At 43.8% G+C, this 23778-nt stretch overlaps 1 protein-coding gene across 1 annotated transcript in view; it reads left to right on the plus strand.

Annotated features, from left to right (window-relative positions):
• The window catches only part of DUSP11 (dual specificity phosphatase 11), a 44087-nt gene that overhangs the window by 14803 nt on the left and 5506 nt on the right, over nucleotides 1–23778 (plus strand). The window contains exons 3-8 of the mRNA XM_029604143.1: nucleotides 6265–6396; nucleotides 6691–6814; nucleotides 7201–7261; nucleotides 8266–8312; nucleotides 9280–9355; nucleotides 12727–12855. Coding sequence (XP_029460003.1) covers nucleotides 6265–6396; nucleotides 6691–6814; nucleotides 7201–7261; nucleotides 8266–8312; nucleotides 9280–9355; nucleotides 12727–12855 — 569 coding nt within the window. The remainder of the gene's footprint in view (nucleotides 1–6264; nucleotides 6397–6690; nucleotides 6815–7200; nucleotides 7262–8265; nucleotides 8313–9279; nucleotides 9356–12726; nucleotides 12856–23778) is intronic.

Genomic DNA, 23778 nt, shown 5'->3' on the forward strand with positions numbered 1-23778 from the left:
ATAAGAAATGCACTAATCGCCGCCTCCCCCCCCCCCCCCCCAACATTAAAGAGGCGGGTGATAAGAGCCCTGGCAGCCAGTGCCATGGAAAGTAGCCTATGTGAACAGGTAGGGGAGTACCAAGAGTTCTTGGTTGGAATGGGAGACAAGTTTGCTATTGAGATGGACAGAAGCATATCTTGAGGCACTATCCGTGTTACATCTAGCGGGGATGGACTGAGTGGCTTCCTGGGTAGGCACATCTTAAACCTGGGGAAAAGGAAGTAGTGGATCAGGTCTTCTTGCCAATTGTGGACCAATAAAGCAGGAGGGTAGGCTATCTAAAAATGCCGTTTAGGCAAATATGTAGGTTAGATGCCAAAAAAAATGTCCAAGTTAAACTTTATTAGAATGGAGACAAAAGTCTTTGTTTGTGCCCGACTCAGGCCGAGTTTCGCCCCACACCGGGGCTGCCTCAGGGGGCTGTGCATATAGATGAACAAAATGAATACCAGATTATTCTTAAAATAATTGCATGAAAGGTCTAGTAGTCAGATGCTCAGTGAAGTATATTACGGCTTTAGCAGTTCACTGTTTAAGCATGGATTCAATGTCGTCAAAAAATAAGCTGGTTTGACTTGGTCTCCAGTCGGGTGCAACATGGCATGCAGATCTGATTAGGTTAAAAAAAGGACGGCCCACTCAAGATTCAGTTCAAGCAAGGAGCTTCTTTGACAGGGTCCAATGACCATGGAGCCTCTGGCTCTATTTTATCTTAACAGCTTGGCTGTTGAAGGAAAGCGACTGAGAAGGAATAGAGGAATAGCTATTCATAAGTGGAAATCAGGATGACGATGAAGGCTACATCAGAGTTTGGAGAAAATTTGGGGCCTAGTGCTATAGCAAAGCTCTGTCATCCTTTAAAGCCCAATTGACTTCAATTCTGGAATTTTTGTAGTTTGGAGACAAGTTTTAGCACAAAACTCTTTAAAGGAGTGGGCCTCTGGCTTCACACTCAAACGCAGCCCATTTTTTCAGGGTGGGAGGGTTGTTTGAAATGTGCAGTCTGCCAGGTGATCCTGTCTTGGGATCTGAAATCAGTGCTGGGCTCCCTAGCAGTAGTTTTTGTTCTGCACCACTGAGGGAGGCTTTAGTCAAGGACCTAATATTGAAAGTAATATTCCTCTTGGCCATCTGGTCAGCAGAAGAATTGTGGAATTCCAGGCCCTGTCATGTAGAAATCCTTATTTGGTGTTCTTCAAAGTAGCTCATCACTATTTGGCTAATGCCTTCCCTTTTACCGAAGGTGATGTCAGTTATTTCCGAATCAGGTGATAACCGTGATCGCTTTAAGGAAATGGGAGTGTATAGGGTCAAGGGAGGTCTTACACTTTCTGGATGTGCGTAGGGCATCGCTTAAGTACTTGAAAATCACGAATGCCTTGGAGAGGTCAGATAGGCCGTTCATCCTATTCAGAGGACGATGAAAGAGAGAGGCAGCCTCAAAAGCATCTATTGCAAGGTGGATTAAAGAAGAAATTGCCTTCACTTATATTGGAAGAGACAGAACAGTCCCAGAGAGGCTGAGAATGCATTCTACAAGGGCACAGACCTTGTGGGAGGAGCAGTCTCTCCACAGGACATAAGCAAGGCAGGCACATGGGCCTCTTTACATTCATTTGTCAAGCACTGCAAGTTTGATGTTTAAGACAAAAAGGACTCTGAATTTGGCACATGTATCCAGAAGGCTGTTGTAACCTCACCCTGTCTGAGTTAGTTACTGCTCAGGTACATCCTATTCTGGACTGGCCTGGCAGGGCAATAAGGAAGGTAAAATTTTAAGTGTACCTGTTAACTTCCTGTCCTTGTGTCCTGACCCATCAGTTCAGAACCGACCCGGGGGTTTTTTTCTTTTCTCTTTTGCTTTTTTTTCTTCTCTTTGGTTCTTGTTCAGAAATATTTAGGAAATCCCCCTAATACTGACATACTGGGGGGAGGGGGCAGTGGAGAGAGAAGGACAAACTGGAGAGCCTGTTCAAGGCATTCAGCTGACTTTCTATAATAGTTTAGAGATTTGGTGAGGAGCAGATGAATTTAGTAGATTAGACAAAAGTCAGAAAAGGGCTGGTGTTCTGTCTTCGCCCCCACCTCCTGGAAAGCGAGAATAACCCATCGTCTGGACTCAAGGAAAGGAAATGAACAGGTTTGCTTACAGTTCACCTTTCAATAGCACTAGCCTTCTGACGTGAACCCAAGCTGCCTGGAAGTAAGAGGTCTTTCAGTTTTGCTGCTGTAGTGGTGCCTTGTATGATAGATGTGTTTGGGCTAATTAAGTAGCTGGACCTCAAAAACTGATATCTGGTTCTATTGAGCCCAAATTTTTACCCTCATAACTTCAGTCTGGCTCCTTCACAGCACAACATTTCTAAAATAAACTGAACTCTTTGTAGTTAGAAATATGGAAAATGTCAGGAGATAGAAGGACCCTTTGGTTCACTCAGTCTATCCATTTATACATGCCTGCTGCACTGTCACAGGTATTCTCCCTTCCTCCACCACCTTTGTGTCTGTCCCATGGTTGCTTGAGTTCTGCCCCTGTTTTGGCTCCTATGACTTTGTCTGGAAGTCTGATCGAAATATAGAATAGCAGTTTGTTTGTTGATAACATTTATAGCCCGCCAATCCACAGAGCTCAGTGGGTTACAATAAACATAACCAGTATTAAACATTTAAACAGACAGGATAAAAACATACATACAAGGCATGGTGGCTTATTCTCAACCCCATGTATCACAGTGGCCAAACATGGAAATGACCAAAAGGGTAAATTAGACTGCAAATGTGGGAAAAAATCATGCAGTTTCAGAGTTTTCTGAAGCTCAATAGGTCATTTTCTGCCTTAAGGATATCTAGGAGTTCATTCCAGAGTTGATATCCTGCCACACTAAACATACGGTCACGACACTGGGCTAATCGGATCTTTTTAAAATTGTGGACAACTAGCAGTAGATGACAAGTTTGGGAAAACTACTAGGTGCAAGGCCATTAAGAGATTTAAATACTAACATCAGGATTTTAAATGTAATGTGCCAGCATAAGAGCAGCCAGTGAAGCTCTGCTAAGAGTATGAGGGAAGTGTGCATGTACAGGAGTCCCAGAGACCAAACGGGCTGCAGACTGCTGGATGGGCTGTAAGTCCTGCAACGTAGAATGAGGTAATCCTAGGTAGAGGGAACTGCAGTAGTCTAGAGACGATAGAATTAAAGCCTGTGTCACAAGAATTCAGAGATGTTTATAAAAAAAAGGAAAAAAAAAAAGTTCCCTGTATGTACCTGGATCAGTCCAGACCATGGTTGAGCCTCCTGTACAGCAGATGGAGACAGACCAAAACTGTGAGGGTGACCTATATCGGGACAGAGCCTACCCTGCAGCCCTTCAGTATTTGTCTGTTTCCAGCAGATGCCAGGCAGCTCACCCTGCGGTTCCCTGTTAGCTTGCCCTTCCCCTACGGGGCTTTCTTCATTGTTTCTTTTCTCGTGGGGCAAGCTCAAGTAAGTATTGACTGAATTTGATTTAGTTTAAAAAAAAAAAAGGATCTTTCTTTGAATTCCTGTTTTTGACTGTGTCAGGGAGCCAGCCCTGTCCCTCGCTCTTGGGGTGCCTGGGGGCTTTGCCCCTTGACTTGTTCAGCCTAGGCTCCCTTCCCGGTGACCTTCTTATCTGGGACGATACTGGTGGTGCCAGTCACTCCCTCTCAGCCTTCTGCCTTGCCCTGGGACGTTCATACCTCGGGTGATTCTTCAGGGACACGCATTCCCCTGTTAAAAAAAAAAAAAAAAGTATTAATAATAAACTAAAAATAAATAAATAAAATACAAATAAAGAGGCAGAAGGGTTTTGAATTGGTTTTAGCGATTAAGGAGAGAGCAGAGTTCGATCTGCTGCACTTCTCTGGGGCTCCCCGCTCAGCTGTTTTTTCTTTGTCTCGCGGCTGGGCTGTTTTTTTCATGCCACGTTCAAATTTTTGTCTGGCGTGTGGAGAGCCGGCCTCCCGGCTCTCCAGAGATGGGGTGTGCTCCTGATGCCTGCCGGGTGGGGAGGGCCCCTTCTCGGCAATGCACAAAACTCCAGCCCGGGGCGTGCTCCCTAACGCATGGCTAGGCCGTTCCCGACCCGACAAACACTGGGAACAACGGCCATTTTGGGTATTTCTTCTGATGCCGATTCTGCTTAACAGGGGGCAGAGAGCAGGATTTGCCCATTTAACCCCCCGATTTGAGCCCGGTGCACTTTCAGGGGGATGTCCCGGACCTCTCCTCGCCTCCCCCCCCCTTGCGGGAAAATCATCTCTGGCCCGTTTTTCTCCAAGGGCCTTTCCGTCGGCCCCTTGAGCGTTCAGGTTTCTGCTCCTTGTGCGTTCAGGTTGAGGGCCATGCAGTGGCCTCTCACCCAGATGTCATTCGTTTTCTTAGGGGCGCTAAGCACCTAAAGCCGCCGGTCCGGGCCTCTTGTCCTTCGTGGAACCTGAATTTGGTCCTTTGGGCTCTCTGTGCGGCTCCCTTCGAACCTCTCATCGGGCTATTCTCAAGGACTTGACGCTTAAGACTGTTTTTCTGGTTGCCATTTGCTCTGCCAGGAGGGTGTCTGAGCTTCAGGCTCTGTCTTGCAGAGAGCCTTTCCTGTGAGTTTCGGATTCGGGCATCTCTCTCAAATCCATACCTTCTTTCTTATCGACCGTTGTCTCCTCTTTTCACGTCAATCAGTCGGTGGAACTTCCCGCGCTTTCTTCCGAGGATATTGCGGGGCCCGGAGACAGTGACCTTCGTCATCTGGATGTTAAACACGTCTTACTACGTTACCTCCAGGTTACCAATGATTTTCAGGTCTCCAATCATCTTTTTGTTATGTGGAGCAGCTCAAAGAGGGGCGACCAAGCCTCTAAGACTACAATCACTCGCTGGTTGAAAGAGGCGAGTTCTTCAGCTTATATCTGTAAAGGCCATAAAATCCCTGAGGGCTTGAAGGCTCATTCTTTGTGTTCTCAGGCGGAGAGTCACACGGTCTCTCCTCAGGAAATATGCAGGGCGGCTACATGGAAATCCCTGCATACTTTTGCTCGTCATTACCGCCTTGACGTCCAGGCACCAGTGTTTGGTTCCTTTGGTCGGCAGGTACATCGAGCAGGACTGTCTTGGTCCCACCCTTTGTAGGGAAGCTTTGGTACATTCCATGGTCTGGACTGATCCGGGTACGAATAGGGAAAGGAAAATTAGTTCTTACCTGATAATTTTCATTCCTGTAGTACCACGGATCAGTCCAGATGCCCTCCCGTATCTGATCCGCTTGAACTATTCATTGATTTTTTCCTCCTTTTAGGAATTTTTCTTGTGTCTCTGCATCTCCTCATAGGCACCAGAAGCATCTTACACGATGATCTGGGGTAGTCATGCAAGAAGGCTTAGTTACACAGTTCTTTACTGTTTCTGTTGTTTGTTTTACCTAAGTTTCATAGTTGATCTGTTACTTACTTGATCTTATGCCTTTTTACTGCTTTGCCAATGGTTATACTGAAGGGCTGCAGGGTAGGCTCTGTCCTGATATAGGTCACCCTTTCAGTTTTGGTCTGTCTCCATCTGCTGGACAAGAGGCTCAACCCATGGTCTGAATTGGTCTGTGGTACTACAGGAACGAAAATTATCAGGTGAGAACTAATTTTCCTTTTAATAGTATGTTGCATTCAGAGTTTAAAGAAAAAGCTACAAACCAGTGACTGTATCAGAGGGTACAGAGAGAATCTAGGACGACACCAGTTGGGGCTCTGCCTCAATTCACAAAGGTTGTATACCATAACTTTATATTATAAGCGTCACCTGTCACAAAATAGCTGCAAAGTTCGTATCTGCAGACAGTTGTTTTTTTTAAACGCTAAAAATGCATAGGGTGAAATAGGATCCCTGTCCTCCTCCTTTAGTGCAGTGGAACATATAATTGCCCTTGCCTGCACAAGAAAATGCTGGTGGTATATGAAGAAAAGATGGGGGGGACCTGCTAGCCAGTATTAGTGTTGTGAATGCTGCCAGTACTTATAATGTAGGGTGTAGTGATGATTACAGACAGTTCATTCTCATGCTTCACTCTCCTGCTCTGACTTGCCTTCTTTATTTCATGGCTGCCTTCATTCAGTATTAAAGGATACATTTATTCTTGCTGCCAGAAATCCAGGTTGTTAAAGCATTCCAGAGTTTACAAGCATTTTAGTATAAATCTAAAATATATTTTTAACAGAGTTTTGACTGGAAGCTTCCCCCTCCGGATCGGTTTTCTCCCATGGATCTCATTAACAAAGTTAAGGAGCAGAAGGAAGAACTGGGACTGGTCATCGATTTGACATATACCACACGCTACTATGAACCAGAAGTAAGAGTGGCAGAGTTGGAAGAAATGGCCTATACAGTTCAGTGGGTAAACCGTAGGGAGTACTGTTAGCCTGTCAGAAATTGTATTAGTTAGAGACCCAACACCACAACTGGGTAGAGCTGATCCCTGCATTAGGCTAGGGACTGCTGAGAGGAAAGAGCAAGAATGTTTCCTCCTATGAAGGAGATCAGAAATATTGACTATACGTGGGAAGCTTTACTGTAACCGAGTTCATCTGTACGTAGGGACCAAGGCTTCCATTTTCTTTTATTTATAGCTGTGCGTTCTTTCTAGGAGCTGCCGGCATCTTTACGTTACTCAAAGATTATCACGGCTGGACACGAAGTGCCGAACGATGACACCATTCACCAATTCAAAAGCGTGGTGGCACATTTCCTGAGCGAGAACGCACACAATGGTAAGATCTTTGACCTTTTCTTCTTTTCCCTGTTTTCAGATTTGGCTGTGTACCTGTTACGGTTTTATGGCTGTACGTAGCAGCAGGGCCAGGCAATCGTAGGGTTCTCCCCAAATATGAATCGTGAGTCTTCGCAGTTCAAATGTGGAATTGCAGATGTAATGTGTAGCCTGCCTCAGTCTGATGTGCAGAGGGAGGACAAGCGGACACCTGCATCTCCTTAGTCATTTTACGTCCTAGAATGCCGATGCCAGCCAATCAGCTGTTAACTAAAAACTTGAGAGAGAATAATTTTCAAGCAGACCGGGGAGGATGTGTGGAAAATAAACTGTATGCCTTCAAGGAAAGCAGAGCACTTTTGTAAATGTGAATGTCTTGTTTTATAGATAAACTCATTGGTGTTCACTGTACACATGGTCTAAACAGGACGGGATATCTTATTTGCAGGTGAGTCCAGGCAGACTCCTCTGAGCTGGTGATGGGGGGGGGTCTTCCATGCTAGTGCTGAGGCATATCATTGCTGTGGAAAGCGAGGGAAGTTGCCTTCCGTTTTTTTAAGTCAGAAGCTCCAAATTTCATTTCTCTTGAATTTTCAAAAATGTTACACTGCCAACAGCCATGAAATTTATTGAATTTATATTCGATACTTCCTAAAGTTCAGTGCGGGTTACAGTGTTTATAGAGGGGGTAATAACATGAAATAGGGATACAAAAGTAAATTGTAATGAATTATAGTAATTAAAGGGAGTAGTAGCACAAGGTGGAAATACAAGGTGTAGTTCAAAGGTAGAGCTCCAGCCCTTTAACAGAGCTGATCTTGGTTCAGGATCAGGCTTAGCTTTTTATTGAATTCAAGAAAGCATGGGATAAATACAGGGCATCTCTAAGGATGTGATGAGAAGTATAATGCTAAATTAATTGGATGGATGGGCAGACTGGATGGGCCATACATCTTTTTCTGCTGTCATGTTTCTTTGGTGTAATGGGCGCAGAGATATCAAAGGATGTATTAGAAAGGAGTATTATAAACAATCCTTTGGATGTTGTAGGTACCATAGCTCAATACAAAATTGCAATAAATACAGGGAGTAGCTACGTAGTGGAAGTACAAAATTGCAGAGTAATAAATAGGGAAGTAGGGTGATGAAGTGGCAAGGCACCATGGGCAAAGAAGGAGTTGGGGAGCATATCAGACAACCTCTTTTTAAGACTGAACGATGTTTAAGAAGTGCAGTTTGCATCTGGAAATGTTTTGTTTTGTTGTTTTTTATGGAGTGCACAAGTTTTATGGCATTATGCCTCCTCACTGGTGCTCTTTCTTACACAGTGCAAGCAGACATTAACTCCCTCTTTTAGTCCCTTGGCTTGCTTTTTTTTGCAAACATTTTCAAGATTTCATACAGCAGAGTCTGTAGGTGCTGTCACTCACGGAAATGTGTTTGTCTCTTCAGGTACCTCATTGATGTTGAAGGCATGATACCCAGTGCTGCGATAGAAGGTATGTATAGGTGTACTAATGTTGGCTTGGGTTTTTGGCTTGATGCATTACATTTTCAAAAAGATCTGTGAGTGGCAGTTATCCATTCAACCTTTAAGGAAGGCAGTTTGAAGATTGGCTGGAAAAGCGGCCTTAAGTAGATGGACAGTGGAAGGATGACAGTAACGAGACTCGGCAGCATGTCAGAATTGTTTTCTCCATCCCTGCTTTATGGAATATGTTTATTGGCTACTATGGTGCATTCATAAGGACGAGCAAAACAAGTGAAATTCAGTCCGCTTATGATTTAACTACTCTGAATAATTTTGTATCATCCGCAAATTTGATAACTTCACTCGTCGTATTCCTTTCCAGATCATTTTAATTGCTCTGTTACTGCGTTTGTTATATACCGTTCTCTGTAAAGGCTTTGCCTATATATCTTTTGTTGTAAGTTACTTGTAAACCGGCACGATGTGCAAACGGTTGCCGGTATATAAAATTAAATAAATAAATAAAATAAAATCTTAACCTTGGTGCCATTCCTTTTTTGCAGTTGGACATGGTAGGCCAAGACACTGCTTTTTAAATCATAACCACTTCTTTATAATAAATGCATTTCCTGTAGGCTCTTGTCCTGCAAGTTTATCTAGACTAGAATGTGAGATCCATAGAGCAGGGACTCGCGTGTGTATCTGACCAGCACTGCATACGTCTAGCACCACTTTAGTAGAAGTAGTGAAATGCAAGGCTAGAAGCCATCCAGGGGAACAGCATAAAAAGAAAGGGACATATGGTGAATATCTGAATATTTGTTTGCTGGCTATCTTCTGATATTTAGAACTAGCCAAAAAGCTTTGTTTTAAGTGATTTATATTATAGGATTTCCATAGTACTGAAGTGAAAGAACTACACTTAAACACATTACAGAGTACTTTTTCAGTTTTGTAAGTAAGTTAAAGCTGCAAACATGTCTTCATCCTTTTAGTCTTCAACAGATGCAGAGGACATGCCATAGAAAGGCAAAATTATATCCGTGATCTTCAAGATGGACCCATCAGAAAGTGAGTTGTTTGTATTTGCTTGGAAGCAGGAAGGGGACTGAAGGAATATATTTGGGCCTGGGACTGGGTGTCTATTCCATAAGAACATAAGAAATTGCCATGCTGGGTCAGACCCAGGGTCCATCAAACCCAGCATCCTGTTTCCAACAGAGGCCAAACCAGGCCACAAGAACCTGGCAATTACCCAAACACTAAGAAGATCCCGTGCTACTGATGCAATTAATAGCAGTGGCTATTCCCTAAGTAAACTTGATTAATAGCCGTTAATGGACTTCTCCTCCAAGAACGTATCCAAACCTTTATTGAACCCAGCTACACTAACTACACTAACTACATCCTCTAGCAACAAATTCCAGAGCTTAATTGTGCATTGAGTGAAAAACAATTTTCTCCGATTAGTCTTAAATGTGCTACTTGCTAACTTCATGGAATGCCCCCTAGTCCTTCTATTATCCGAAAGTGTAAATAACCGATTCACATCTACTCGTTCAAGACCTCTCATGATCTTAAAGACCTCTGTCATATCCCCCCTCAGCCGCCTCTTCTCCAAGCTGAACAGCCCTAACCTCTTCAGCCTTTCCTCATAGGGGAGCTGTTCATCCCCTTTATCATTTTGGTTGCCCTTCTCTGTACCTTCTCCATCGCAACTATATCTTTTTTGAGATGTGGTGACCAGAACTGTACACAGTATTCAAGGTGCGGTCTCACCATGGAGCGATTATAGAAGCATTATGACATTTTCCGTTTTATTAACCATTCCCTTCCTAATAATTCCTAACATTCTGTTTGCTTTTTTGACTGCTGCAGGACACTTGAGGTGACGATTTTAAAGTATTATCCGCTATGATGCCTAGATCTTTTTCCTGGGTGGTAGCTCCTAATATGGAACCTAACATCGTGTAACTACAGCATGGGCTACTTTTCCCTATATGCAGCACCTTGCACTTGTCCACATTAAATTTCATCTGCCATTTGGATGCCCAATCTTCCAGTCTTGCAAGGTCCCTCCTGTAATGTATCACAGTCCGCTTATGATTTAACTACTCTGAATAATTTTGTATCATCCACAAATTTGATAACTTCACTCGTCGTATTCCATTCCAGATCATTTATATATATATATATATATATATATTGAAAAGCACCGGTCCAGGTACAGATCCCCTGAGGCACTCCACTCTTTACCCTTTTCCACTGAGAAAATTGACCATTTAATCCTACTCTCTGTTTCCTGTCTTTTAACCAGTTCGTAATCCATGAAAGGACAACGCCTCCTATCCCATGACTTTTTTTAGTTTTCGTAGAAGCCTCTCATGAGGGACTTTGTCAAATGCCTTCTGAAAATCCAAATACACTACATCTACCGGTTCACTTTTATCCACATGTTTATTAATGTCTTCAAAAAAATGAAGCAGATTTGTTAGGCAAGACTTCCCTTGGGTAAATCCATGTTGACTGTGTTCCATTAAATCATGTCTTTCTATATGCTCTACGGTTTTGATCTTGAGAATAGTTTCCACTATTTTTCCTGGCACTGAAGTCAGGCTCACTGTTCTATAGTTACCCGGATCGCCTCTGGAGCCTTTTTTAAATATTGGGGTTACATTGGCCACCCTCCAGTCTTCAGGTACAATGGATGATTTTAATGATAGGTTACAAATTTTAACTAATAGATCAGAAATTTCATTTTTTAGTTCCTTCAGTACCCTAGGATGCATAGGTCCAGGTGATTTGCTATTCTTTAGTTTGTCAATCTGGCCTACTACATCTTCCAGATTCACAGTGATTTTGTTCAGTTCGTCTGACTCATGACCCCTGAAAACCATCTCCAGAACTGGTATCTCCCCAACATCCTCATTAGTAAACACGGAAGCAAATAATTCATTTAGTCTTTCTGCAATGGCCTTATCTTCCCTAAGAGCCCCTTTAACCCCTCGGTCATCTAATGGTCCAACTGACTCCCTCACAGGTTTCTTGCTTCGGATATATTTTAAAAAGTTTTTATTATGAGTTTTTGCCTCTATGGCCATCTTCATTTCAAATTCTCTCTTCGCCTGTCTTATTAATGTTTTACACTTACCTTGATAATACTTATGTTTTATCCTGTTTTCTTCAGATGGATCCTTCTTCCAATTTTTGAAGGATGTTTTTTTGGCTAAAATAGCCTCTTTCACCTCACCTTTTAACCATGACTGTAATCGTTTTGCCTTCCTTTCACCTTTCTTAATGTGTGGAATACATATGGACTGCGCCTCTAAGATTGTATTTTTAAACAATGTCCATGCCTGTTGAACACTTTTAACCTTTGCAGCTGCACCTTTCAGTTTTTTTTTCTAACTATTTTCCTCATTTTATCAAAGTTTCCCTTTTGAAAATTTAGTATTAGAGCTGCAGATTTACTTATTGTCCCCCTTCCATTTATTAGTTTAAATTTGATCATGTTATGATCACTGTTGCCAAGTGGCCCCACCACCATTACCTCTCTCACCAAATCCTGCGTTCCACTAAGAATTAAATCTAAAATAGCTCCCTCTCTCATCTGTCCTGAACCAATTGCTCCATGTAGCAATAATTTATTATATCCAGGAACTTTGTCTCTAGCAAGACCTGATGTTACATTTACCCAGTCAGTATTGGGGTAATTGAAATCTCCCATTATTATTGCACTGCCAAATTGGTTTGCTTCCCTGAGAAGATGGCAGGCAGGACCAGATCTATGTTTATGGTAAAGAAAAGTGCAAAAATCCTGCAGGTCAGTTTTCTTGCACAGTTTTGAACCAGCCCACCTTTTGGCCAAGGATTTAATTTTCTTCACCTTCTGGAAGGGGAAAAAACTCCACAGAAAAAGTTGTTCAAGCAGATCCTTCTGTCAGACTTCGATTGCTTTTTTCTTTGATTTTATTTTCCCCCTACTTGAAGATACAGGAAATTGAATCATTGGTTAGAAGATAGACTTTCATAGGTTCTATGCACTTTTCTTTTTTGCCTAAAACATAGATCTGGGCCTTTGTATCTGAAAATGGGTTTCAGCTGTGGACCATGCATCACTGTGTGGATGATTCTTAATTGCTGCTTTAAAATGCCCGAAGAGCTTATTTACATAAGAGGATGTTCTACAAATATATTTTTGGTTGCTGGCTCAGGATGCCCCTTGTAACTGAGTGTGACGGAATTCAGGCTGCTCCCTGGCTTAGATCACAAGCCTGGAGTGTGACAATGCTTTACCCATGAAAGAATATCCTCTGAAGAATAGTGAAATAGGGACACTTCAGATACAATGAAGATGTTGGTATTTTCTGTGTTAGAGTTCCACCATGTTGGCTTCTGTGGATGTATTTAGCATGAATCTTTCTCTTGCCCCCTCTCTCCAGTAACCATGGTATAGATGTACCCAGGACAGTAGTGACCAGACATCGAGAGAGTGTTGCACGTAGGAATGAGTTGACAGAAGCCCAGTTCACACCATATCCATCACGAGGTCACCAAGCGACAGCTTCTAGGTACCTTGTTTCTGAAAACTCTTGCAAACAAGAACAGGAGTATTGTGTATTCAGAGAAACTGAATCTGCTTGGCAAGGAATCCAAAAGACACAATGTCTTGCCATCTCTTTGTGAGATGGTGGAAGTCAAGTTGAAGGTTGTGCTGAAACTTTGTATCTTTTCTCAAGGCTACACTAGGAACCAGCTGTAGGCTTAAGCATTGCCCCACATCAGAGTTGAGAGTGATACAGGGTTGTTTTGCGATCCAAGTCGCCTCATGATATGTTACTGTATAAAAATGTTTGCATAGACGAAGAGTAATGATAGGCTGGTGCCCTCAACCCCTCACCTTAAAACTTTTAAAGTAGGCCTCTCACTATAAAAATCACTTTGTAGAAATAAAGCCTTCAGGTAACCTGAGCAAAGCTGTGCTATGACTTTGTAGGTATACATGCACAATTTACTGCTTAGTAAAAGTTTGCCTTAGGGTGATTCTTTCAGGAGCTGACGTTAGATAGTGCCTTCCTGTCAGCTGATGAGAGGCTCACCTTGAGGACTTTTCCTTTTTTGTTGCAGATCTTTTAATCTTTTATTTCTTGACCTAATGCAGGTAAAGGAATAATACAAAGGAAAGGAAGTTGTAATTCTGTATAGTTTCTATATCAGGAAGAATTTAGTCTTGAGCTACCCTACGTTAATGTCTTGAAGAGCTCCTGTCAATAAGAAACTCTTAAAATAAAATCTTTATTCTCTGTTTTAATAACTTTGATACCTCTATTTGCAAAAATCGTGTATGGGAAGAGGGGAGTGCATTGCAAGTGATGTCACAATATCTCAAGGTGGAGGAGGCATCCATGAATGACAGGGACAGACAGAAAGAAAAGCATTGGTCTATGCTGATTGCTTTGGTGATATTGAAAATGACAGCAGAAGACAGGAGGCAATTGTGGAGAAAGTATTTCTCAGTTTGGCAAAACATTTCTATGACACTGTAAAAAATCTTCTGTCTGTGCTGCCAGTAAAGTTCCGTATCAGAAAGCAGGGGTTGGGAACACTTTGGACATTGATAGTACTGTGATTTCATCAAAGTAAACCCATTACCGTGGAGCTGTTTGTACAGTGAGGGAAAGTAGGATTCCTTTGCATTCAGGCAGGCCCAATCCCCACCATTGGTATATGTACCTCTGCCGGCAGATAGAGACGGAGCAAAAGCTGGCCTCACGGATATATCGTTCCGCCCCAATATCAGCTCGCCAGTATTCTCCATCCTACTGAGGATTGCCTGTGGGGGGAAAAAAGAAAAAGAAAACATCTAGATAAAGAGATGTTTATATAGCACTGCTTGCCTCCTGAGGTGATACTGTTTGGTCCTTCCCTCAGTAGAGAGCCTTCAGTCAAGTAGCCTTGGGTGGTGTGGACTTAAAAAACAAAACAAAACAAAAAAAAAACCTTGTGGTTGCAGGCCGAGAGAGGTTCAGCAATGAAGGCTTTCACCCTCTTCCCTGTAGCTGGGACCCGTTCCTGCTCTCAGCCAGAGAGGAATGAGCTCAGGTTAAAGTTGTTTTTACTTTATTTAAAAAAATAAAGAGAAAGAAGAGGAGGAACTGATTAGAGAGGAGTTTCCTATCAGGTCTGTTTACTCTGGGTTTGACCTTTCCCGCTCTGTCTCTGGGGAGTTTTGTGAGGTGTGGAGACAGATCAGGCAAGGCCGATTGAGCAGCCTTTTGGCTAGGCCCCCCTTTTTGGCGCACCTATGTCTCCTTTTGGGCTTGTGTGTCTGAGTGGTTCTTTTGGATGCACAGGTTGGGCGTCCTTTTTTTTCTGGACACCTAGCTTGGGCATTCTTTTTAGGCACCTGTTCCTGGATGTACATTTTGTGCTCCTAGTTTGGGTGCGCTTTCTACGCATAGGTACCTGGATGCACATTTTGTACATCTAGCTGGGTGTGTGCCTATACCTCTGAGTGCATTACAACCATGGTGCCGGTGGCAAAGAAGTCTAAGCACTTATCTGTTTGTACTGCATGCCACATCAGGGCGATAAAGCCAGAGCTTTCTACGAGCCTCTGTCAGTGCTGCCTGATGCTTGTGGGGATTTGCCTCCTTCTAATTTTGCTGACTATGGTCCATCTCCTCGGTCTGAGGGGAGTGGGACTGAAGGTAACATGATGCAGGTGTCCCCTCCGGTTGATTCACTGACCAAGTTTTTAGTGGAGATTCACTCTCAGTATGTCAGGTTTGGACCTATGGGGCCTGGATTGGAGCCACCATCCTTTTCCTGAGTGGAATTCTTCCATGGATTACAGACCTTTCTACAGGGGTGGTTATCTAATTTAGATCCGTGCGCTCAGAGTTCTTCTGTGTCTACCACCACGGTCAAGTGCTGTGGCACAGCGCAGCTAAGGTTCGAATGCAGGTGGATCGAGATGACACCGATGATGGCTCCCCTGTTCAGGAAGGGCAGATTCCCCGCGGATTTGGAGCCACATAGAACTATTTTCTGTTTCTTTCATAGCGATGAGTTGCTGAGCCTGATCTCAGACTTTAAAGACCCTCGGAGTGGCTAGGAGTGACTCCTCGGGGTTGCAGAAGGAGGACCTCCTTTTGGTCACCCTACGCAAGGCTTCATGCTTCTTTCCCCTCCTGCTGCAATTCAAGAGTTAATTGATCTAGAATGGAGTGCACCAGAGGTGTCCTTTAAAGAGGGGCACGCCTTGGCGGATTTATACCCCTTGGATACGCAGTTGCATTTCCCTAAGGTGGATGCTTTGGTGTGTTATGTCAGAAACAAACCACCATCCCAGCAGAGGGAGGTGCAGGTCTTAAGGATGTGCAGGATAGGAGAATTGAGGCTATCCTAAAGCAAGCCTTTGAGGCAGTGGCGATGAACTTGCAAATTGCTTCTTTTTGTGCCCTGGTAACTCAAGTTACCTTGCTTCTTTCTCAAGAATCTGGCAGCGCCACTTCAGATAGCGGACCTATGGTAGAACCAGGGGCTGCCACCTTTGCTGATGCACAGCTGCCAAAAGAGTTGCTTCTGTTACAGTGGCTAGAGACAGCTATGGCTGCGCAACTGGTTGACAGATACTATTTCAAAGTCCAGTCTCACCAAGTTGCCCTTCAACGGTTCACTCTTGTTTGGCAGTGAGTTGGAGAAAATGGCAAATAAATGGGGGGAAACCCAGGTCCCTCACTTGCCAGATAACAAGAAGCCGATTTCCTGGACTTTCGGGCAAGTGGCCACTCTCAAGACTACCAATGTTTTCAACCTTATAGAGGAAGTTCTTCCCAGAGATCCCCTCCCTTGCACAGATTTCAGCCCTTTTGCCCCCGAAGGCCTTTAAAGGATGCGGGCACCGGAAGTGGAACCCCCTTGATCTTCTCAATGAAGATTTGCAGGTTCACCTGTGGAACAGGAGATAGGTGGGCGCGTAGCTTGTTTTTATTACAGGTGGGTCCAGATTACTTGGATCAATGGGTCCTCAAAGTGGTTTGGGATGGATATGCTCTAAAAAAAAATTTTTTTGCATTCCTCCGGATGCCTTTATTATATTTCCATGCAACTCCCCTCCAAAGGGAGTAGCAGTGGAAGCTACATTGCAAAGGCTGTTGGACCTGAAAGCCATGATTCCCGTTCCCAAATTACAGCAAAATATGGGCCACTATTCCATTTATTTAGTCATGCCCAAGAATGAGGGGTCTTTTCAACCCATACTGGATCTCAAGGGAATCAATCATCATTTGTGAATCACTCATTTCAGGATGGAAATTGTGCTCTCTGTCATGGCAGTACAAGCAGGGAAATACCTCACATCTCTGGATCTCAGGGAGGCATATCTGCATATTCCTATTTGCTGGGAATATCAACTCTTCCTATGGTTTGCCATTCTGAATCAAAATGATAAGGGGAATGGAACAACTCCCCTATGAGGAAAGACTAAAGAGATTAGGACTTTTCAGCTTGGAGAAGAGACGACTGAGGGGGGATATGATAGAGGTGTTTAAAATCATGAGAGGTCTAGAACGGGTAGATGTGAATCGGTTATTTACTCTTTCAGATAGTAGAAGGACTAGGGGACACTCCATGAAGTTAGCATGGGGCACATTTAAAACTAATCGGAGAAAGTTCTTTTTTACTCAACGCACAATTAAACTCTGGAATTTGTTGCCAGAGAATGTGGTTCGTGCAGGTAGTATAGCTGTGTTTAAAAAAGGATTGGATAAGTTCTTGGAGGAGAAGTCCATTACCTGCTATTAGGTTCACTTAGAGAATAGCCACTGCCATTAGCAATGGTTACATGGAATAGACTTAGTTTTTGGGTACTTGTCAGGTTCTTATGGCCTGGATTGGCCACTGTTGGAAACAGGATGCTGGGCTTGATGGACCCTTGGTCTGACCCAGTATGGCATTTTCTTATGTTCTTATGTTCTTATTACCAGTTTCAGACCTTGCCTTTTGAGCTGGTCGCTGCACTCAGGACCCTATGCAAAGACATTCTGGTTCACCCCTATATGGATGACTGGTTGATTCGAGCCAAGAGCATGGAAGAGAGTCTTTGGACTTCTTGCAACTTAGTTTCATTACTACAGGAGCTAGGCTGGGTGGTGAATCTGGCCAAGAGTAATTTGCAGCCAGCTCAGACTCTGGAGTATCTCAAGAGTTTGCTTTGATACAAAGCAGAGTATTCCTGCTGGAGATTCGAATCCAGAGGTTGATGGCTCAAGTTCGAACCCTGACGAACAGTATTTGCTCAACTGTGTGGTCTTATCTACATGTCCTGGGGTTGATGGCTGCCGCATTGGAGGTAGTTTCCTGGGCAAGGGCACATATGTGACCTCTTCAACTCATGTTGCTTTTCCAATGGAATCTGCATTCGCAGGATTGTGTGATGAGGCTGCTTCTACCATGGGAGGTGAGGCCTCAGTTGCACTGATGGTTACAGGCAGATCATGTTAGGAAGAGAGTTTGCCTGGAGATGCCAGATTTGCGCTCATGATAGATGCAAGTCTTCTGGGTTGGGGGGGCTCACTGTCAGGAGTTGATGCAGAGGAGTGTCAGTGGAGCATCAACCGACTGGAAGCATGGGCGGTTTGGTTAGTGTGCTTGCAGTTCACAGAGCGACTAGAGGCTCAGGTAATCCGAATACTGTCAGATAATGCGACAACAGTGGCTTACATCATTCATCAGGGTGGAACCAAGAGTCAACAGGTGTCAGAGGAAATAGATGCGCTCATGGTATGAGTGGAGCAACAACATCTGGGCATATTCCTCAGCAGGAGAAACTTGGACCCAGAAGAATGAGTGCTGGAGGATGAAGCCTTTCAGCTCCTTGTGAACCGCAGGGGCTGTCTGGACCTAGACCTGTTGATGACGTTCAACAACGCAAAAGTTCCATGCTTTTTCAGTCGCAGGTGGGACCCAAAAGCACTGGGCATCGATGCTCTTGTTCAGGAGTGGCTGCGCGGCACCCTACTATATGCGTTCCCATTCTGGTCCCTGATAGGCAGGATCATTCGGAAGATTGCAAGTCAAACCAATACCATCCTTTTAGTGCCTCCGGATTGGGCTTGGAGGCTGTAGTAGGCTGATCTGCAGAGACTGCTGGTGGCCAGTCCCCCTCAGACTACTGCCTCGCCAAGATCTGTTGTGGCAGGGACCCATTCGACACAAGAATCCAGGTTGATTTTGTGTTATGATTTGGCCATTGAAAGGGCTTGGTTGTTGAAGCAGGGTTATTCACCTGCTATGAGGTCCACCTTCGGGCTAGGAAACTTTCTACTTCTCTAGCCTATGTTAGGGTTTGGAAAGTTTTCAAGGCCTGGTGTTCTGAGCAAGGTTGTCATCCTCTCAAGGTGGATATTCTTTTAATTTTGGAATTTTTACAGGATGGTTTGCATAAAGGCTTGGCCCTTTAATACTTTGAAGGTTCAAGTTGCAGCCTGTGCTTGTTATAGGGGGCGAGTCAATGGAGGGCCTTTTCTTCCCATCCGGACGTGTTCTGTACCTTGAAGGGAGTTAAGCATCTTTGCCTCCCTTTGCGGTTTCCAGTGCCTCTGTGGGACCTTAATTTGGTCCTAGAACTCTTGACAGGTCTGACCTTTTGGCTGCTGCATGCTCTTTCCTTGTGGCTGCTTACCTTGAAGACAGTTTTTTTTCTGATAAGCAATCTGTTCAGCACGTCAGGTCTCCGAGCTACAGACTCTTTCTTGCCGTGAACCTTTTCTGCATATGACTCTGGGAGCAGTACAACTTCAGACTGTGTTCTCATTTTTTGCCAAGGGTGGTTTTGGAGTTTCATTTGAATCAGTCCATTTCCCTGTGCACCTTGGACAGGGACAGAGATGAAAGTGAGTATTGTCTTTTGCATCCCTTGGACATCAAGCGACATTTGCTGCAGTACTTAGAGTTGACTAAATCTGTCCAGAAGTCAGATTGCCTATTTGTGCTCTAAGGTGGTGCTAAGCAGGGAGCACCCACGACGCTGGCAACGATAGCCTGTTGGGTTAAAGAAGTCATTATGACCGCCTATGTGGCTGCTGAAGTTGCTTTGCCAAAACAGATGAAATCACATTCCAAGAGGGCTTAGATGGTATCGTGGGCGGAACTTTGTTTATTGTTGCTCGCTGAGATTTGCCAAGCGGCAACGTGGTCATCTTTGCACACCTTTTCCAATCATTAGCGCTTGGATGTTCAAGCTAGGGAGGGCGCCACATTCATGTGCATGGTATTAACTGGACCACTGGCAGCCTCCCACCCTCTTTGGGATTAGCTTTGGTACATCCCACTGGTGGGGATAGACCTGTCTGAATGCAGAGGAAGGAGAAATTGCTACTTACCTGATAAGTTCCTTTCCTCTGAGGGCAGGCCAATCCCCAGCCTGCCCTAGGCTACCGATGTTTCTGTTTTGGTTAGCCTCTTCGGGGGGTGGACTTTGCAGAGTGTGATTCCTGCTCTTCGATGAAGACTAATAAGTGACTTATTTAGCCCCTTAGTTTAATGACCATGTTTTTTTATTTGGCTGAGCTCAATGTTCCCGTTTTGGGCAGGAAGCATGAGTGATGATGATGATGATCAAATATAATCAGTTTGTCCACAGATTGGCTTTTCCAGAGAATACTGGCGAGCTGATGTCTGGGCAGGACTATATATCCGTGATGTCACCTTTTGCTCCATCTCCATCTGCTGGCAGAGGTGCATAATGCATTGGTGGGGATTGGCCTGCCCTCATTAAAGGAAAGGAAATTATCAGGTAAGTAGTAATTTCTCCTTTTTAGTAGGATAGAAAGAAATCAAAATAAAGCAGGAAAAATACAAGCCATTTTATATGCTGCATAAAGTATAAAAGGAAAGGAACATTTTTGACACACTTTCCTTTTTATGGATAAGATATTTCATCACAAGGATTTTCCATGTTTATAAGGAGGCTGGAGTGACATCTGGCAGCACTGAACAGACTCATCTCTCCTATCTAGCAGAGCTTTAAGCTGTACTGAACATGTGTGGGAGTTACCTCGTGAGCCTTCTCAGTCATTTTTTTTGTCTGAGCACAAGCATGAATGTGTAATTAGTCTCTCCTCATAACTTTTCTCTACACTCTTGAATTCGATATTTTGCCTCAATATATTCTTTTTTTCTAGTTGCCTTGTTACTTCTGCAAAATCCACAATAGCACTTTACAGTGCTACTTGGAAAAAAAAAGTTGTTTTTTTTCCCAAAAGCATTGTCTCCTCAACATGTCAAGCTATAAGAAAAAGTCTTCAGTGAATGAATTTAAAAACTGCATTTTGCCAAGGTAATGTCCCTTACTGATGGCCATGGGCTGTGCTACCAGTGCCTCAAGCCAGAACATGATGAAAAGAATTGTTACACCTGTGGACGGATATCCCCATGCTCCCAACATTTGAGGGCGATTAAGATTGAGGAACTGTGTAAATCTCTCCAGAATCATAGCAGAATCCTTTTCCTGCAGTGTAGCATAGTCTGCCTCGCCAGGAAAAAAATTGAGTAGGAGCTCCTCAAAGACTTCCTTAATCGGTTGAAGTTATGGTGTTGAGTAGTGTGAGCCACCCTGCATTGAAGAAACAGCATCAGTTGTTGGAACTGTCAGAGCTTGTATCGAAGCAATACAAACATTCGAAGCAGAATACATTGGCACATACCATGCATCAAAGCTCTCAGACTATGCTGCTTCAGGATGTACAGCCCATAGCGCACTGATACACTCAATGCTCGATGCACCAAAACCCACAGCATGCGTGTCCCACGTTTCATTGTTTCACTTCAAGGCTTCCATGCATCAGCCACACAGTGCATCCAGTCCTCTGATACCTGGCCCCACAAAGCATGGTGCAGTTCCAATGCAGTCAACACATGATTCAACATCCTTGCTCTACAATGGCTTTCACGATGTGTCTCATTAAACTCAGCTGAAGCAGTCAAAGCCACATTCTTCCAAAACATCCAGGCATTCCACTCCATCGACGCTACTGATCCATCAGCCCAAGACTCAGTTCATCAGGCTGCTCTCCCAACACAACTATATGCAGCCCATTCTAGATCGGCAGCAGGAGTCATGTTACCTCTGCCTCTTCCAATAATGAGAGCCCTTACTCCATCTCAGGTTATTGGCAGAAGTTCTGTGTTTGGAAATGCCAGATCTGATATGTTCTGTAGTACCAATTGCTTCCAATAAACCTCCTGTTTAGATGCTGGAAATCTATCCTGGTCTCCAAAGAAGATGGTCCACTGCCCACACCAGGTCAGAGGACACAGTCACTTGACTAGATTGCAGGTTTGGTGAGGAGGCAGAAGAGGCTCTCCAGCCTCTCTTCATCATTATTGTAGCAATTCCTCAGACCGGAGTCACAGTTTCGCCTATCTGCCTGAACATCACATTAGTACTTTTAATTCAGGATTCTTCATCATCCTACTCAGTAGCAGAATCTAGTTGGTCAGAGGCGTTTAACCAGGGAATATCCCCTCAGAGGCAACAAAAGGAACCTCCAGGTTCACCCTCTTTGTCATTGGAGATCTGGATAAGTGAGCCCAAGCCTTTAGGTTCGGAAAAGGACTCTACAAGTATACCTTCTGAGTCACTTCCAGATCCTCCCAAAAATACTTTGCCCCGGAGAGCCTGACACATTCTGTCTGCAGAAGAAATGGGATCATTGCTTGGAGTCTGTCCATGAAGACAAAGATTCCTTCTCAGAACTGCTCTGGACACCCTGTCAGAATCGGCGGCCCTTCTAGTCCATAATATCATTAACATATTACAAATGAGGATGTGGGAAATGCCAATTTCAGCCACCCCTATGGATAGGAAGCTTGACCTGAAATAGTTAAGAAGTCTCCCAGATTCTGCATCATTCAACTGCCACAAATCAACTATGAAAAGATCAAAAAGACTAGAATTCACTCAAAATTGCTTACAGGAAAAGATCATAGACTACTTGACAACTCTGACAAGAAAATCTTTTAAAATTTCATGCTTATCGTTTGCATCACTATCCACCACTTCTATATTGTGCAGTTTGCCTCCAGAAAAAGACAACATATACAGATGGTGATTATCCTCAACTACTTTTGGATACAGAAGAAGGCATCCATTACCTTCTGCGATCTTGCTATGAGTTTGATTCTGTTTCACATACCTCCTCGAGCTCAATGCATGGCTTAAAGCAAACAACATACATGAAGATGTCCATGAGAAGCTGGCAGATCGCCCTTGTTTAAATGACAAGAGGCAGGTGGCAACTTGTAGACTAACCAGTTTGAGGCATGAGCTTTTGAGGACAGATGCTTTTTGTTTAATGAAAAACTCAGAGAAATGGTTGATCAGGTAAAAGATCAGAATGTAGCAGTACAATCTCTCTCCGGCTCCCAAACAGCCCTCTACTTTGAGATGCTCCTTCACATATAAATGACTGTACTTCCACAGATATCCCTACCAATCTCTTCAGTAGTACCATCTGCTGCCTTTGCTGGCCCAGCAGCAGCTTCTAGCCAGATATCAATGGCTTGAATGTTATTGGCCTAAAACCATGAACCAGGCCCAAACCTGGGCCTGGTTTTTGATCCCTCCGAACAATGGGATCCAGTAGGAGGAAGAATCCAGATTATCTTGCAAATGTGATGTGTTAGAACTGTGGTGGAGTCTAAACTCTCAGACCATTTTAAGGTACCGGGCACTGTTAACTCACCCGGTCTTCCTTAAGATCCAGATCTGCAAGGAATCCTGGGTGAAGGGATTAGCTCCTCATCAGAGTACAAGAACACAGGGCTTAGAATGGTTAGAGGCCATGAGGAGTTGATAGAATTCTAGTCCATGCAAAGTCTATGTACCAACTGAGTTGCATTTGTTTGACTTTTCTTTCAAGGTAAATAAATTGCACATAAATGAAACAGTCAGTCTGTCTCCTTATTCTTTCTGGCTGTTTCCCAAGGCACTATCACCAAGTTACCACAATAATAAGACCTTTGGTCCTCAAAATAGTGCAGTCTGGATACCATTTCTGTTTCTCCCAGCTACCCATCCCTATCACATTGTAGGACTCTCAATCCAGATCTGTCTCACCTAATGCAACTTGGTCTAGAAGTTCAATCATTCCTTCAAAATAAGTGATAGAGCCAATCTCAACATGGCTAGGACTTCTACTTCCGATGTTTCCTCATACCCAAGAAATCAAGAGGATTGAGGCCCATTCTGAACTTGAGGTACTTGAATAAACATCTACTCTGAAGAAAATTCAAAAGAAGTTCCCTCAGCACAATTGTTTGCATACAGAAGGATGAAGGGATGTGTGCCCCTGGATCTAAAGGATACACATTTTCACAAGCCTATCCACCCTTCCCAGTGGGACAACCTTTGCTTCAGGGTGGATTCTTCTCACGACCAATGCAAAGTATTCCCATTTGGCCTGTTGACAGTTCCGAAAATCTTTACA

Source organism: Rhinatrema bivittatum, chromosome 5, assembly GCF_901001135.1.
Source record: "Rhinatrema bivittatum chromosome 5, aRhiBiv1.1, whole genome shotgun sequence".
NCBI classification, from domain to species: domain Eukaryota; kingdom Metazoa; phylum Chordata; class Amphibia; order Gymnophiona; family Rhinatrematidae; genus Rhinatrema; species Rhinatrema bivittatum.